Genomic DNA, 13498 nt, shown 5'->3' with positions numbered 1-13498 from the left:
TCTCCTCCAGCACCAGAATTCAAAAGCATCCATTCTTTGGCCATCAGCCTTCTTTATGGTCCAGCTCTCACTTCCATACATCACTACTGGGAAAACCAGAGCTTTAACTATACGGACCTTTGTTGGCAAGGTGATGTCTCTGCTTTTTAAGATGCTGTCTAGGTTTGTCATTGCTTTTCTCCCAAGGAGCAGGCGTCTTTTAATTTCAAGACAGCTGTCACCATCTGCAGTGATCATGGAGCCCAAGAAAGTAAAATCTCTCCCTGCCTCCATTTCTTCCCCTTCTATTTGCCAGGAGGTGATGGGCCCAGTGGCCATGATCTTCGTTTTTTTGATGTTGAGCTTCAGACCATATTTTGCGCTCTCCTCTTTCACCCTCATTAAAAGGTTCTTTAATCATTCCTCCTCACTTTCTGCCATCAATGGGGGAAAGAGATAGCCTGTCCCTAAATAACCCCTGGAGTCTGTGTGTCTTCTTCTGCCTCCCCATCTCCCCCCCCCACCCCCATTTCCCTCCTTCAAACGTCAAACCACCTTTCCCAACCCTCCCCTCCTCCTTTCCTAGGGCGTCCCTTTCCAGACCACATCTCCCAGCATGCCCCTCTCCTCTCCCTCCATTTTGGAGCCTGTGAGAGGAAGAGGCGGACCCAGCGCCTCTCCCTCCCTCCCTCCCTCCCTCCCCGCGCGCTGCGCCTGCCGGGACTTGGAGTTCTCGGCGGGGGGACTCGGTTTCCCGAGATGCTCCGGGGCGGCGGCGGCGGCGAGGGGCGGGGCCTGGCTGTGGGGCTCCTCCGGGAGGGAGGAGGGAGCGGCGGAGTCGGGCGGCACCGGCGGGCGGGCGGGCGAGGAGGAGGAGGAGGGTCTCCCGGCGGCGACGGCGGGTCTCTGGGAGGGTCTTCGCGGCTTGGGGGGCGCTGGCGGGTTCCCGAGCCCCGCGGCCGTCGCGGGCACCGGCGGGGCGGAGAGGCGGCCGGCTGGCTGGCTGGGCAGGGGGCCGGCTATGGCGGAGCCCAGCCCTGAAGGTAAAGGGGGCCTCGCAGACCCACACTTGGGGGGCGGCGGGGGGACGACGCCGAGGCTGTGGGGGCTTTTTTGTGCTTCTCAACCAGCTTCTGTGGGGCCGCCCCTCCCAAGGAAAAAATAATATTTAATTTTTTTTTTTGCTTGGGGGGGGGGAAGAGGCTGCGGAGACCCCCAGTTGTGGGGCTGGGAGCGTGTTCGTGTGGGGAGGAGGAGGGCCGGCGACGCGGATTTCGGGGGGCTGGAGTTGCGAGGGGGGGAAGGGGCGAGTGGGTTTGTTGTTGGGGGGGGGAGAGGAGAAGTGGGCGCCCCTCCCGGGAGATTAGGGGGCGAGGAGAGGTTGGGGGGCTGGCGTTGGGTTGGTGTGGGGGGGAGCTAAGGGGGCGGGAAGGAAGATTGCTTGTTGTGGGGGGGGGGCAAACTGGACGCCCCTCCTCGGAGGGAAAAGAGGCCGCGAGATTTTTGGGGGGGGGGCTGTTCTGGAGTTGTGGGGGGCGAGGGTGTGCGCTTGGGGGGGGGAGGAAAGAAGAGGCAAAGTCCGTCGGTGGAAAGGGGGTCACCGGTTTGGGGGGGCAGGTGGTGTCAGAGCAGAGAGAGCCTGGTCGGTGGGGAGGGGGAAGAGGAGAGAGGAAGAGAGTTGGTTATGGGGGGGCAGCGACCCTTTTTTTCCTTGCTGGGGGGTTGAGTAAGATGGAGGCAGCGTCGTGGAGTGGGGGGGCTGTTGTGTTTGGGAGCGGCTGGGAAGAACCAGGTGAAAGGGGAGCGAGTTGGAAGTGTGGGGTGGGGGGGGGGAGAAAGAGGAGGGAGTCGGACCGGGGAGAAAACCGGAGTGGGGGGGGAAGCGAGGAAGAAAGTTGGGAGGGGGAGGGGAGGCACGTGGAGGAGGGGCGGCGGGGGGGGCCTGTTGGGTGCGGGGGGGGGAGAGCAATGAGGAAATGAGGCTTCCTAAGGGGGGGGTGTCTGTTGGAGGGCATTAAGGAATTGGGGGGCCCCGGGGGTCTCAGATCAGGAGGGGGGAGACAAGCGTCCTGTGTGTCTGGGGGGTGCGCGCTCCAGCTTCCCACTTTCCGCTTCCCTGTAGAAATGGCGGGGTGTCTTGTCTGTCTAGGTCTGATCTTGGATGTTATGGGGGGGGGTAGACACTTCCGTGTCTTGAGCGTATATTTTTATTTGGGGGGGAGAGGTATAAACCTAAATATATTTTGGAGTGGAAATTTGGGGAAGGGTTCAAAGCAGGAGGGGGTGGGGGGCCTTCACTGTGTGCTGGCCTTTTCCTCTGAAGGCTGTAGGGAAGCCCCCCCTCCAAAATAAGGGGTCCGGGAGGTTCTGTCAGGGCTCTCTGGCACCCCGCAGCCATCTCCCTTGACTTGCCTCCGGGTGGGGGAATCCCTGTGCCTTCATTCCGGGGGAGAAAGTAGGATTTTCCCCCTCGCTTTGTGCTGGTCTGTGTGTAGTTCTTGCAAGTCTCCCTCCCTGGACCCCCCTCGACTGACCCCCTTCCCGGTTCTTGTTTTCCAGATCCGCCTCCAAACCTCAAACCGGAGACACAGGTAAAAAAAACCCCACAAAATACAAAAGCCTCTATTTGATGGTTGATTCCCCCTCTGCCCCCCCCAAAAAACCCCTACCTCAAACTTGGGCCCCATTCCACTCTGTAATAAAAAATCCCATTTGTTTCCGTGGGGTGGCTCCGTTCTTCTGGGGGACCCCCTCCTCTTCCTCCCCCTGCCTTTTTATCCCTGCTCCCTAGGAGGAGGCCAAAAGTCTTTCCGAAAGGTTGCAACATCCTTTTTGCATGTGCTTCCCCCCCACTTAGAGAGAGAGAGAGAGAGAGAGAGAGCGAGCAAAGGATATTCTGTGGGTGATGGAAAAGGCTCTTTCCCCCCCTCTCTCCCTCCCCTCCCCCCCATATTTAACCCTTTGCACTCTTCGCATGTCCTGGGAGAGACCTGACTTGCATTTCTAGCTGTGGGAGCCTGTGGGTTTTTTTTGGGGGGGGGGACGGGAACAGGATGTTACTGCTCAGTTCTCTCTAGAAATAACTCCCCTTTTCTTATTATCACCCGTTGTGGGGTATGTGTGATGCCGTTGTGAAGGAGCCTAGAGATTTGTGGGTGGCCGGTAGAAGGGGGGGCTACCTCTGTCTGCATTAACACCTCCCCTCCCCACTTCCTGCCTCTCTCCCCCAGTCTCACCAGCCTCCGGAGAAGCGAAGGCGAACTATTGAGGATTTCAACAAGTTCTGCAGTTTCGTCCTAGCCTACGCTGGCTACATCCCTTCCTCTAAGGAGGTTAGTTTGGGGTTCCCCCCCCCCCAGCGAGAATCCTGCCCCCCAACTCCCCTTTTATCCTACTGGCTTATTAAGTGAACAAATATGCGTCCGCTCAGTTTCAAAGCATGCAGTTTAATATTTTTCTGGTGTGTGTGTGTCGGGGTACAGGGGTTGGTCCTAGCACCTTCCTTCCCAGAAGCAAGCTCCGTGATCTGTTGTTAAATCCAAACTGGGCTCCTTGAAGTTCTAAAAAGGTGCATTTGGGATTGTTCCAAACCTTCCTTTCCCGTTCGCTCCTAAGCCCTTGGCCTCCTGCACTCTCGGCATTGTCTCCACGCAGTCTTGTTGCCAGAGCCCCTTGGAAGCTGCGGCAAATGCCCGCGGGAACTACGAGGCCCAGAATGCCCTGCGGCATGGCCATTTTGCTGGGAGGCCTGGGCGTGTTGCATGCTGGGAAGTGTAGGCTTCTGTTCTGGAAGCGAGGGGGCGGACATGTCCTGGCTTGTTATGCGGCACGGCTCGGGAGGCTTCCCCGAAGTGCATGCTGGGAATTGTAGTTGCTCTTTCCTGCTACAGACCTGCCCTTCCTGGGACTCCGCTTGACCCTGCTCACAAGGGCTTAGGGCTAAAGAAGGCTCCCGAGCCTCGTGAACCCAGCCTGTCCCCCCCCACACCAGGGATTTATCGAACTTCCATATCAGATGGGCTACCATACCTCTTGTTTTAGGAGTTAGGCATTGGCTTATGGGTGTTGCTTGAAAGGCTCAGTGGTTGCAAACACGAGACATTTGCAGCTTCAGCTGTCAGGGTACTCTGCGCTCCATTTTTAAAATTCCCTTTCTACCAGTTAGTCTCTCTCTAGGCAGGGTTTGTTCTAATACTCAGTGGGACTTTTGCACAAGGGGAACAAATTTTTCGAGCTGCTGGGAATGTGGATTCTAACCAGGAGCTCTGCTGTCGCTTAAAAGGAAGTTGATAAAAGTGCACATAATAACGATGTACCCTCTCACTATATAAAAGGATCTAGTGACTTCTGTTTCAGTGTATCTGAAGAAGTGTGCATGCACATGAAAGCTCATACCAATAACAAACTTAGCTGGTCTCTAAGATGCTACTGGAAGGAAATTTTTTTATAATAAAGATGAATATCGTTTATTTTCAACTTTCGCCAGCTAGTCAAGTAGGAGCTTACTAAGGCTTGCTTACTCACTTGCCCATTTTTTTTGCAAGACATCTTTATTTTTTTGTTCCCTCTCTTTCGATTTCTCTCATTGCCACCTTCTTGTCTGTCTCTTCATGTTGCTTTCCCTCCATTTCTTTCAGCTAGAAAATTTTCTAGGGCAAGGGGCTCTTTACTTTTCTCCGCAGACCACTGAGCAGCTTACTAATTTTTCTGCCGGCTGTAGCGCTCGTGATTTTTCAACCGTATTTTTATTGCTTCTTTCTGTTTCCCACGTACTGCATCTTAATGCGCTCTTTAGAATTCAAACTGCAATATAAAACATGTTATAAATAAAAGAAGCCATTAAGAAGAGTTAAAAATCAATATGAATATTTAAATGCGATGGACGTGGCACTTCCTGGCTTCAGCCCACAACTCCACAAAACACTGCGGACCGTTGCTCTGGAGCGAGGGAAAGGAAGCTGCCTTTATCCCGAGTTATAACATTGGTCCATCTCAGGGGCGGATCTACTATAAAACTGATGAAGAGAGGGGCCCCAGAAGCGGCTTTTGTCCACGTTTCTTAAATGTTTCGCGTCTAGTAGACCCAGTTTGAGTCGCATGGCTCAAATGGATTAATTTTTTTGTTGCATCTATTTCCAAATTTTGTTCCATCAATTTCCGGGGACGCGGGTGGCGCTGTGGGTTAAACCACAGAGCCTAGGACTTGCCGATCAGAAGGTCAGCAGTTCGAATCCCCGCAACGGGGGGAGCTCCCGTTGCCCAGTCCCTGCTCCTGCCAACCTAGCAGTTCGAAAGCACGTCAAAGTGCAAGTAGATAAGTAGGTACCGCTCCGGCGGGAAGGTAGACGGCGTTTCTGTGCGCTGCTCTGGTTCGCCAGAAGCGGGTTAGTCCTGCTGGCCACATGACCCGGAAGCTGTACGCCGGCTCCCTCGGCCAGTAAAGCGAGATGAGTGCTGCAACCCCAGAGTCGGTCACGACTGGACCTAATGGTCAGGGGTCCCTTTACCTATTTCCACAATCCCAACGTTTGGCAGCCAGTAGCTCAGATGCTGCGAAGGTGCGCTGATCTTTTATGGAACAGCCCCATTGAAGAAGCTAACACTGGTTACCCAGACCCTCTTGCTGGTTGCAAAGGGGCCCCCTTTGCAAGATTCAGGGCCCCCAGAGTGTAGGTCACTGATCAGTCCAGTTCAGTATTGTCTACACTGGCGGCCAGCTGTGGCTCTCCAGGGTTTCAGGCAGGAAGACTCTCATAGAGATAAAGGGACCTTCTGCATGCAGAGCAAGTGGTCGACCCTGGGTTGTGGCCCCTCCCTGGATTTGGTGGTTTGTATGCAGTGCTGGCTGCGGAGATGTTTGGGAGGCGGGGAAGCTTAGAGTACCCCCTGCTTCCTAGGAAACCTGACGTTCTTTGGGTTGTGTTGTTTAAGACGCTCCTACACAGGTTAGCGCAGAAGTTCCTTTTTATATTGTACGAAAAGCATTGTTCAGAGTAATGGCTTGCATGACCCTCCCAGGAAGACAATAATGCAATAAAATTCAAAACCGTAGCCACTGATTGCACGTTTATTCAAAATCCAATTAAAGCTGTTTAGTTTAATTAATTCTGCAAAACAGATGAACTCTATCCATTGAACCATAGAATTGTAGAGCTGAGGGCCATCTAGTCCAGCCCCCTTAAATGCAGGAATATTTTGCCCATTGCAGGGCACGAACCCACAGCCCTAAGTTCCTCACGGAACTCTAGCCCAATAGTTGCCATTAATCTGATTTGAAATGATTTTAGAATGTTGTATATCATTTTACTGTTGTTAGCCGCTTCCTGAGCCTGGCTTCAGCTGGGGGGGCAGGATATAAATAAAATATTATTATTATTATTATTAGTCTCATGTTCTACTGACTGAGCTATCCACAGGGACCACAAAGGAGCTATCAGTTGATATCATCTTTTCAAAGCCTGGTAGTTATTATGCATTATCAAAGTCTTTCCTGTATTGCAGAGGGTAGGACTAAATGACTCTTGTGGTCTCTTCCAATTCTGCAATTCTATTTACACCACCTGCTACAACCCTTGCCTCTCAGATCTCCCCCCAGGAACCCCACCGCCCCCTTGAATCCCACTCCTCTGGGAAGAAAGAGCAGAGGAGAGTCCTGGGCACCCGGGAAAAGTACAGTGGTGCCCTGCAAGACGAATGCCTCACAAGACGGAAAACTCGCTAGACGAAAGAGTTTTCCGTTTTGGAGGTGCTTCGCAAAACGAATTTCCTATGGGCTTGCTTCGCAAGACGACAATGTCTTGCGAGTTCCTGCTGGTTTTTTCCCCTCCCCCCCCCCTTTTTCTAAGCCGCTAAGCCGCTTATCAGCTGATCCGATCAGCAGATAAGCCGCTAATAGCGCTAATCCGCTAATCCGTCAATGGGCTTGCTTCGCAAGAGAAAACTAGATGAAGAGAATCACAGAACGGATTCTTTTCGTCTTGCGAGGCACCACTGTAGCCTGAGGAATTAATCTCTTTCCTCTGCCCTCCCCAAACCCCACAGGAAAATGACTGGACGCCCTCCGGCTCGAACTCCCCCATCCGCCCCGAGAGCGTGGTGGACAGCGACGGCTGGGAGTCGACGCACTCGGACCTGCACACGATCGAGACCTTCGTCAAGAAGGCCAAGTCTTCGAAGAAGAAGGCGGCCTTCCGCCGCCTCAAGTCCGACAGCTCTCTGCTGGAGAAGATGAAGCTCAAGGACTCGCTGTTTGACTTGGACCCCGTCGGCAAGCAGCAGCAGCCGCCGCTGGCGGGGCCGAAGGGGGCCCTGGACAAGAAGAAGGACAAGCGGAACCGGAAGTCCGCCCTGGACGCGGGCGGAGGAGCCAAGCGGAACCGGGGCGGCGGCGGCGGAGACCCGGTGGGGGAGAAGCGCTCTCGCATCAAAAAGAGCAAGAAGCGGAAGTTGAAAAAGGCCGAGCGCAGCGAGAAGAAGCCCAAGGCTTCCCTGAGCGAGACGGACTCTGAGGAGGAAGAGGGGGCGGCCGTGGCGCCTCGGCGGCCCGGAGGGGAGGAGGGTTCGGCCACGGCGCTGGTCTCTGTGCAGGCTCCGCCGGAGCTGTTGGCCGCCAGCTTCCCCATTAAGCTTGAGGACACGGAAGGGAAAGGGGGGATCAGTACGGAGACCAGCCAGGATGGGGAAGGCAGCTCCAGCGAAGGCGAGATGAGGGTCATGGATGAGGACATCATGGTGGAATCAGGTGAGGAGGCGGAGGTGTCCCGGAAGGGGCACGGGCAACGCAACTTAATGCACAGCGTTACATGGGCGTAAAAGCAAGGGGCACATTATTAGTTGCGTTTATATCCTGACTTTTTCTCCCAAGTTCCTCAAGGTTCATGCTTCGCCCCACCTCCTGTTAATCCCCACAACCCTGTGAGGTAGGTGAAGCTGAGATTTGAACCCTGATCTCCCAGGTCCTTTTCCAGCACGCTAACCTCTGCACCACGTATGTCGCCAGGTAATGCTTCCCCCTGCGTTCTTGGAAGTTGCGTCTGGTGACACGGCCAGCTGATTTTCACGTTTCCGCCAGGCTGTCCTCTGGGATCAGTAGCCAGTGGCAGGCTTGTCCTCTGTCATCAAACACCTCCAGCTTGTTTTTTGAATTTAAAGTCTTTGCTTTACATAAAAAGCCCCTTAAATTTTCAAAGGAGTGGGGTGATTTGTTTTGTTTTTGTTTAACTGTACCATATCAGGCTCTTCTCCCCATCTCCAAACACATTTCCCCCACCCGAAAAGTGGGGCCCGGAGTATAATAGTGCTTGTTTTAATTTAGCAAAAGCTTTTTAAGAAGTCAAGCGAGGGTTGGAGCTGGATTGTGCTCCGCTTCTCACATTTGTTGGAACACCCGCCGCCCCAGAGAACCTTCCTGATTCCCCGGGGTGTGTTGACCTCACAAAGCAGTGAGATCTCTGGAAGATTAAGAGCGTAACAAATGACCGACCTGTGGGAGCTGTAGTTGAACTACACCAGGGAGGGCCTTGGCGGATCAGTTCAAGGTCCACCACTTCCAGCATTTCTCGCCAGCATGCTAGCAAGCAGTGACGTTGTTTTGGCTTTCTCCAGAATCCCCGGGGATACAACCCTGGCCTTGGTTTTGTTAAGCATCTCCGAGGTTCCGCCTCGCTGGGACGCTCATTATTTTGCGCCCCTGTCTTTTAATCTACTTTAAGCTGCTGTGAGGTGCCTTGGAGTCTTTCCAATGAAGAGGTGTTCAGGAATTTAATGAACTACAGCTCCCGCACAGGCCAGTGAGAGGTGTAGGTCAAAACATCTGCTTGGGAAGGCTGCAATGTGCAGTTGACCAGCGAGGCAGCAGGTCTCTGTGCATGCCCTTTCCTAACTGAGTGGGGTGAGTGGACTGGATTGGGCCAATGGGAGCAGGGTGTTTCCCAGGCTCAGATCTTGCACATAGGTAATAAACGCGGTTGCTGGCTGTCCTGATCTGGGATTTCCCCATCCCTCATATTATAGCAAACATCTCTGACGCTTTCAGCTCTGTGAGGGTGGATAGCTATGCAGCTATCCTGACTTAGGCAGGTAATTTGTCTTCCATATTTATCTATCTTTTTGGTCATGGTTTTAGTCCACTTCTGGGCAGGGTGTAAATGCCACGAATCAGCATTTACCACCCATTCAGCCTTTGATTCTCAGTTTTCACCATACACTGTCTGCCTATCCACAAGCATATTATTCTTGTTGTTGTCTTATGGACTAGAAACTTAAAAACAAAACTTGAGGTTCTCGTGGCGATACATTTCAAGCCAGATAACCAAAACGTGTCTTGTGCGATTGTGGGTGAAATTTGTCCTCTCTCCCTCTGTTCCTCCAGGGGATGACTCTTGGGACCTCATCACTTGTTACTGCCAGAAGCCATTTGCCGGCCGCCCCATGATCGAGTGCAATCAGTGTGGCACCTGGATCCACCTCTCTTGCGCCAAGATCAAGAAGACCAACGTCCCCGACATCTTCTACTGTCAGAAGTGCAAGGAAGGTTCTCGCAAGCTGCCGCTGCTGCCGCCCCCGGCGGTTCCCAGCGCAACCGTCGCCGTTGCGTCCAGGGGAGGTGGGGAGCCCTAGCTCAGGAGGGGAGGACAGGCGGCTCTGCGCTGGGCGTCCATCCCAGAGGGGCAGAAAAGACTGGACAGGGTCGGGAGCCTGCTCTGGACTGGTATCCAAAAGGAGCCTCAGTTCCTTGGAGGCGGAAGACAGAGGTGCTTGGGGTATTTGCGGTGGTGGTAGTCCCAGCACCCGGGAGGCAGAGAGGCTGTGCCCCTCCAGGCAGATTCTGGCTGGCAATTGCAGGCCTCTCGCTTCAGACCCACTCCCCCTTTGGGGGTTGATCCTGGCCCACCTCCATGTTCTCTGCGAAGGAGAATGGCATTCGGAGGCTGACACCGGTGGGCCGGAATGATAAAACTGAAAACCAGGAAGGTTCCTGTTTTCACTTGCTGGGATGCACATAGCGTTGGGGGAGAGGCAGAGAGAGGGCACTAGGAAGTGGGGTAGAAGCACCTCTTCGTTTTTGTTTTAGCTCTTTCCCCCACCACCTATCCTCCCCTGCCCCAGTAAAGTTCACCTGTAAATAGACTGAATGCAAAAGGGTTTTTTTTCTGGCTTTGTTTATTTTCTCCCTCCCATCACGCTCCCCAGTTGGAAGACTCTTCTTTATTTTCCTTTAAAAAAAAATGTTCTCTGGCATTTGTTTTAATGCCTCCAGATTCAGAGTTTGATGCCAACTGAGGGATACAGCCCAAGAAAGGAGGCTGGATAAAAAAAAGTACTTTTTATTTTTTAAGTAAACCTTTACAGGGGTTTTTTTTTTCCTTTGGAGGGGGCCGGAGATTTTGTCCCCGTTGAAATTGAATAATATATATTTTAAATTCTGAGAGAGAGAATAGAAGGGTTTTGTTTACTCCCCCTCCCCAGTATTAACATCCCCCAGGGATTGTGAGGGGGTGAACTTTGTCAGGAAAACCCTTGCGATTTTGCTGGCTTCAAAATAAAAAGGGACGACTTATTTGTGTTTTCTGACTGCTCCCATTGAGCATAAGGATGAGGCAGAGGTTCCAGAGAGCGAGACAAGAGTTTGGGTTTAATGAAGAATGGCAAGCCCACTTATTTTTAAAAAAAAACATCAGAAACTCCCCATGCCAGGATTCCCAGTTCTCTCATAACTCCTGTTCTGCTGCAAAACCCCATATTTTACCTGCTCCCCATTTCAGGTTAGCTGTTCTGATCAGTGGGGGTTTCTGGTTGGGTTCCCCCCCCTCCAGCTCCCACCCTTTTTCGTTATAATATTTGAAACTGTGTACATGGCAGAGTTTTTGAATGTAAATAAAAGATGTGGACCCTTTTGCGTTTGTACAGAAGGCTGTGATCATCATTAATGTTCCTTCCTTATAAAACAAAGGCACTGCTTTGGGGAGGGGGATGGATTGGTGTACAGTGGTACCTCGGGTTACATATGCTTCAGGTAACAGACTCCGCTAACCCAGAAATAGTACCTCGGGTTAAGAAATTTGCTTCAGGATGAGAACAGAAATCGTGCTCCGGCAGCATCAGGAGACTTCGCTGCCGACCCCCAGCATTTTAAAATCGCCCCAGGACAGCAGAGGCTTCGCTGCCACCCGCCAGCATTTTAAAATTGCCCCGGGACAGCGGAGGCTTCGCTGCCACCCGCCAGCATTTTAAAATCGCCCCGGGACAGCGGAGGCTTTAAAATGCTGGCAGTCGGCAGCAAAGCCCTCCTGTCCCCGGAGCTTGCAGGGACAGCCTTCTGAAGGCTGGCGGTGGGAAGAAAAGCCCTTGCCCCCCCCCCCAGCCTTCAGAAGAGGTCGGGGGACAGACTGTCCCCGGACCTGGTCTTTGCTCCTGACCGCCAGCATTTTAAAAGAGGTCCCTGGAGATTTCCCTATGGGCTTTCTTCTTGCGAAGCAAGCCCATAGGGAAATTCGTCTTGCGGAACGACTCAAAAACGGAAAACTCTTTTGTCTTGCGAGTTTTTCGTTTTGCGAGGCGTTCGTCTTGCGAGGCACCACTGTAGGTCTGGGCGTATGCCCTGTTTGGAAGTCCTGCAGATCCACTGCCAGTCTCTGTGTAGACAGTCCTGAATTAACTGCCTTGCTGCTGTGAAAGGCAGCTTTGCGTGTTCCTAAGTGCCCCTGCTGACATGGGTGGCGCTGTGGGTTAACCCACAGAGCCTAGGACTTGCCGATCGGAAGGTCAGTGGTTCGAATCCCTACGACGGGGTGACCTCCCGTTGCTCAGTCCCTGCTCCTGCCAACCTAGCAGTTCAAAAGCACGTCAAAGTGCAAGTGGATAAATAGGTACCACTCCGGCGGGAAGGTAAATGGCGTTTCTGTGCGCTACTCTGGTTCGCCAGAAGTGGCTCGGTCGTGCTGGCCACATGACCCGGAAGCTGTACGCCGGCTCCCTCGGCCAGTAAAGCGAGATGAGCGCTGCAACCCCAGAGTCGTCTGCGACGGGACCTAATGGTCAGGGGTCCCTTTACCTTTAAGTGCTCCTGCAAAGCAGGAGCGGGTGAAGGGAATCCTCTCTCCTGGGAGAGGAGTGGAGAGTCTCTTATTGTTTCTCTGGCATTTAGCAGGAAGAGGAAGAAGAGTTTGGATTTGATATCCCGCTTTATCACTACCCTAAGGAGTCTCAAAGCGGCTAACACTCTCCTTTCCCTTCCTCCCCCACAACAAACACTCTGTGAGGTGAGTGAGGCTGAGAGACTTCAGAGAAGTGTGACTGGCCCAAGGTCACCCAGCAGCTGCATGTGGAGGAGCGGGGACACGAACCCGGTTCCCCAGATGATGAGTCCACCGCTCTTAACCACTACACCACACTGGCCATTGTTCCTTGTGCAAAAGAACTTTTGCAGGGTCCAATGTTTGTGTGGATCTGTGGACTTTCTGCTGTGGCCAAGTATTGCTTGTTGAGCAGCTGGAGGTCAGGTCATGGCCTTGGCCTATACTGGCTCCCAGGCCCCTTTTATTAATAATAATAATTTTTATTTATACCCCGACCTCCCCAGCCAGGGCTGGGCTCAGGCGGCTAACAAGCAATAATAAAAACAAGTTGAATGAATACGACTTAAAAACAAAATTAAAATACAACATTAAAATATTGAAATGTAGCCTCATCGCAGGAGGAGAAAGGAAAAGAAAAAAGAGAGGGAGGGAGGGAGGGAGGGAATCAAATTTGCTCCAAGCCAAAGGCCAGGCGGAACAACTCTGGCTTACAGGCCCTGCGGAAAGAAATCAGATCCTGCTTTTAATCCCTCTCCCTCTCCCGATTCTTTTAAATACTAGGTCACTCCTCAGTCTTCGAAAGGAAAAGCCTCTGAGCCTTATTTCGGCGCGGCTCCTGAGCATGTGCAGAGTTCCTGACACCGCCAGAGGCCCCTCCCCCTCCCCAGGGAGCCGTCAGTCCCGCGCTCACGTGACAGGAGGCTGTTCCTGCCGGAGGACAAAGACGGGGAATGTCTTTTCCCCCCCTTTCCTTCCTCCCTCCCCTTCCGGGGCGTCACGCACCTCCGCCTCCCCCCATGCCCCGCGGCGTGCCGCGTCATTGCGTGGGCGCGAGGCCCACGTGACCGGGGCTCTCGCGCACGTGACCCCTTCCTTCCGCGGTTGGCCCAATGAAGGGCAGGGGCGGGGGAAGAAAGGGACCGCCCCGTGTCACGTGGCGCGACGGCGACGCCGCCTTCCCCTTACGTCTGTTTATGCCTAGTGGGAGGAGGACGACGGCGGGGGGAGCGAAACGTGATGACGTAGGGACGCGCCGGGAAACGCTGCCGCTGCGCGAGGGGAGTCTCGCGCCGCGCTCCCCGCCTGCCCTCTCTCCCCCCCCCGCCCCTCCGCCGCCTCCGAGCGTTCTCTCCCCGCCTCCTCCCACGTCGGCCGTTTTCTGCCCGTCTGGCAGCGCGCGGGAGCTGATTGGTGGGCGGGGCGGCGGGCGGGCGCGCGGTTGC

General features: G+C 53.7%; 1 protein-coding gene across 1 annotated transcript; it reads left to right on the top strand.

Moving 5' to 3' along the window:
• Positions 1–854: 854 nt before the first annotated feature.
• On the top strand, positions 855–10889 carry PHF23 (PHD finger protein 23). The gene is made up of 5 exons (XM_083472779.1): positions 855–1022; positions 2539–2570; positions 3210–3311; positions 7021–7720; positions 9350–10889. Exons 1-5 carry the CDS (start codon positions 1001–1003, stop codon positions 9595–9597), a joined length of 1104 nt encoding a protein of 367 aa, XP_083328905.1. The 5' UTR covers positions 855–1000; the 3' UTR covers positions 9598–10889.
• The last annotated feature ends 2609 nt before the right edge of the window (positions 10890–13498 follow it).

Source organism: Podarcis liolepis (assembly GCF_965112155.1).
Source record: "Podarcis liolepis genome assembly, chromosome: 13".
Lineage (NCBI taxonomy): Eukaryota > Metazoa > Chordata > Lepidosauria > Squamata > Lacertidae > Podarcis > Podarcis liolepis.
The sequence above is the reverse complement of the archived record's forward strand: the minus strand, read 5'-3'. Positions and strand labels throughout refer to the sequence as shown.

What these genes read in the sequence shown, in the direction of transcription:
- PHF23 (XM_083472779.1), top strand. Translation starts at nt 1,001, where the DNA reads ATGGCGGAGCCCAGCCCTGAAG. An exon ending in GGCGGAGCCCAGCCCTGAAG is followed by an intron (nt 1,023 to 2,538) that starts GTAAAGGGGGCC and finishes CTTGTTTTCCAG; the next exon opens with ATCCGCCTCCAAACCTCAAA. An exon ending in ACATCCCTTCCTCTAAGGAG is followed by an intron (nt 3,312 to 7,020) that starts GTTAGTTTGGGG and finishes CAAACCCCACAG; the next exon opens with GAAAATGACTGGACGCCCTC.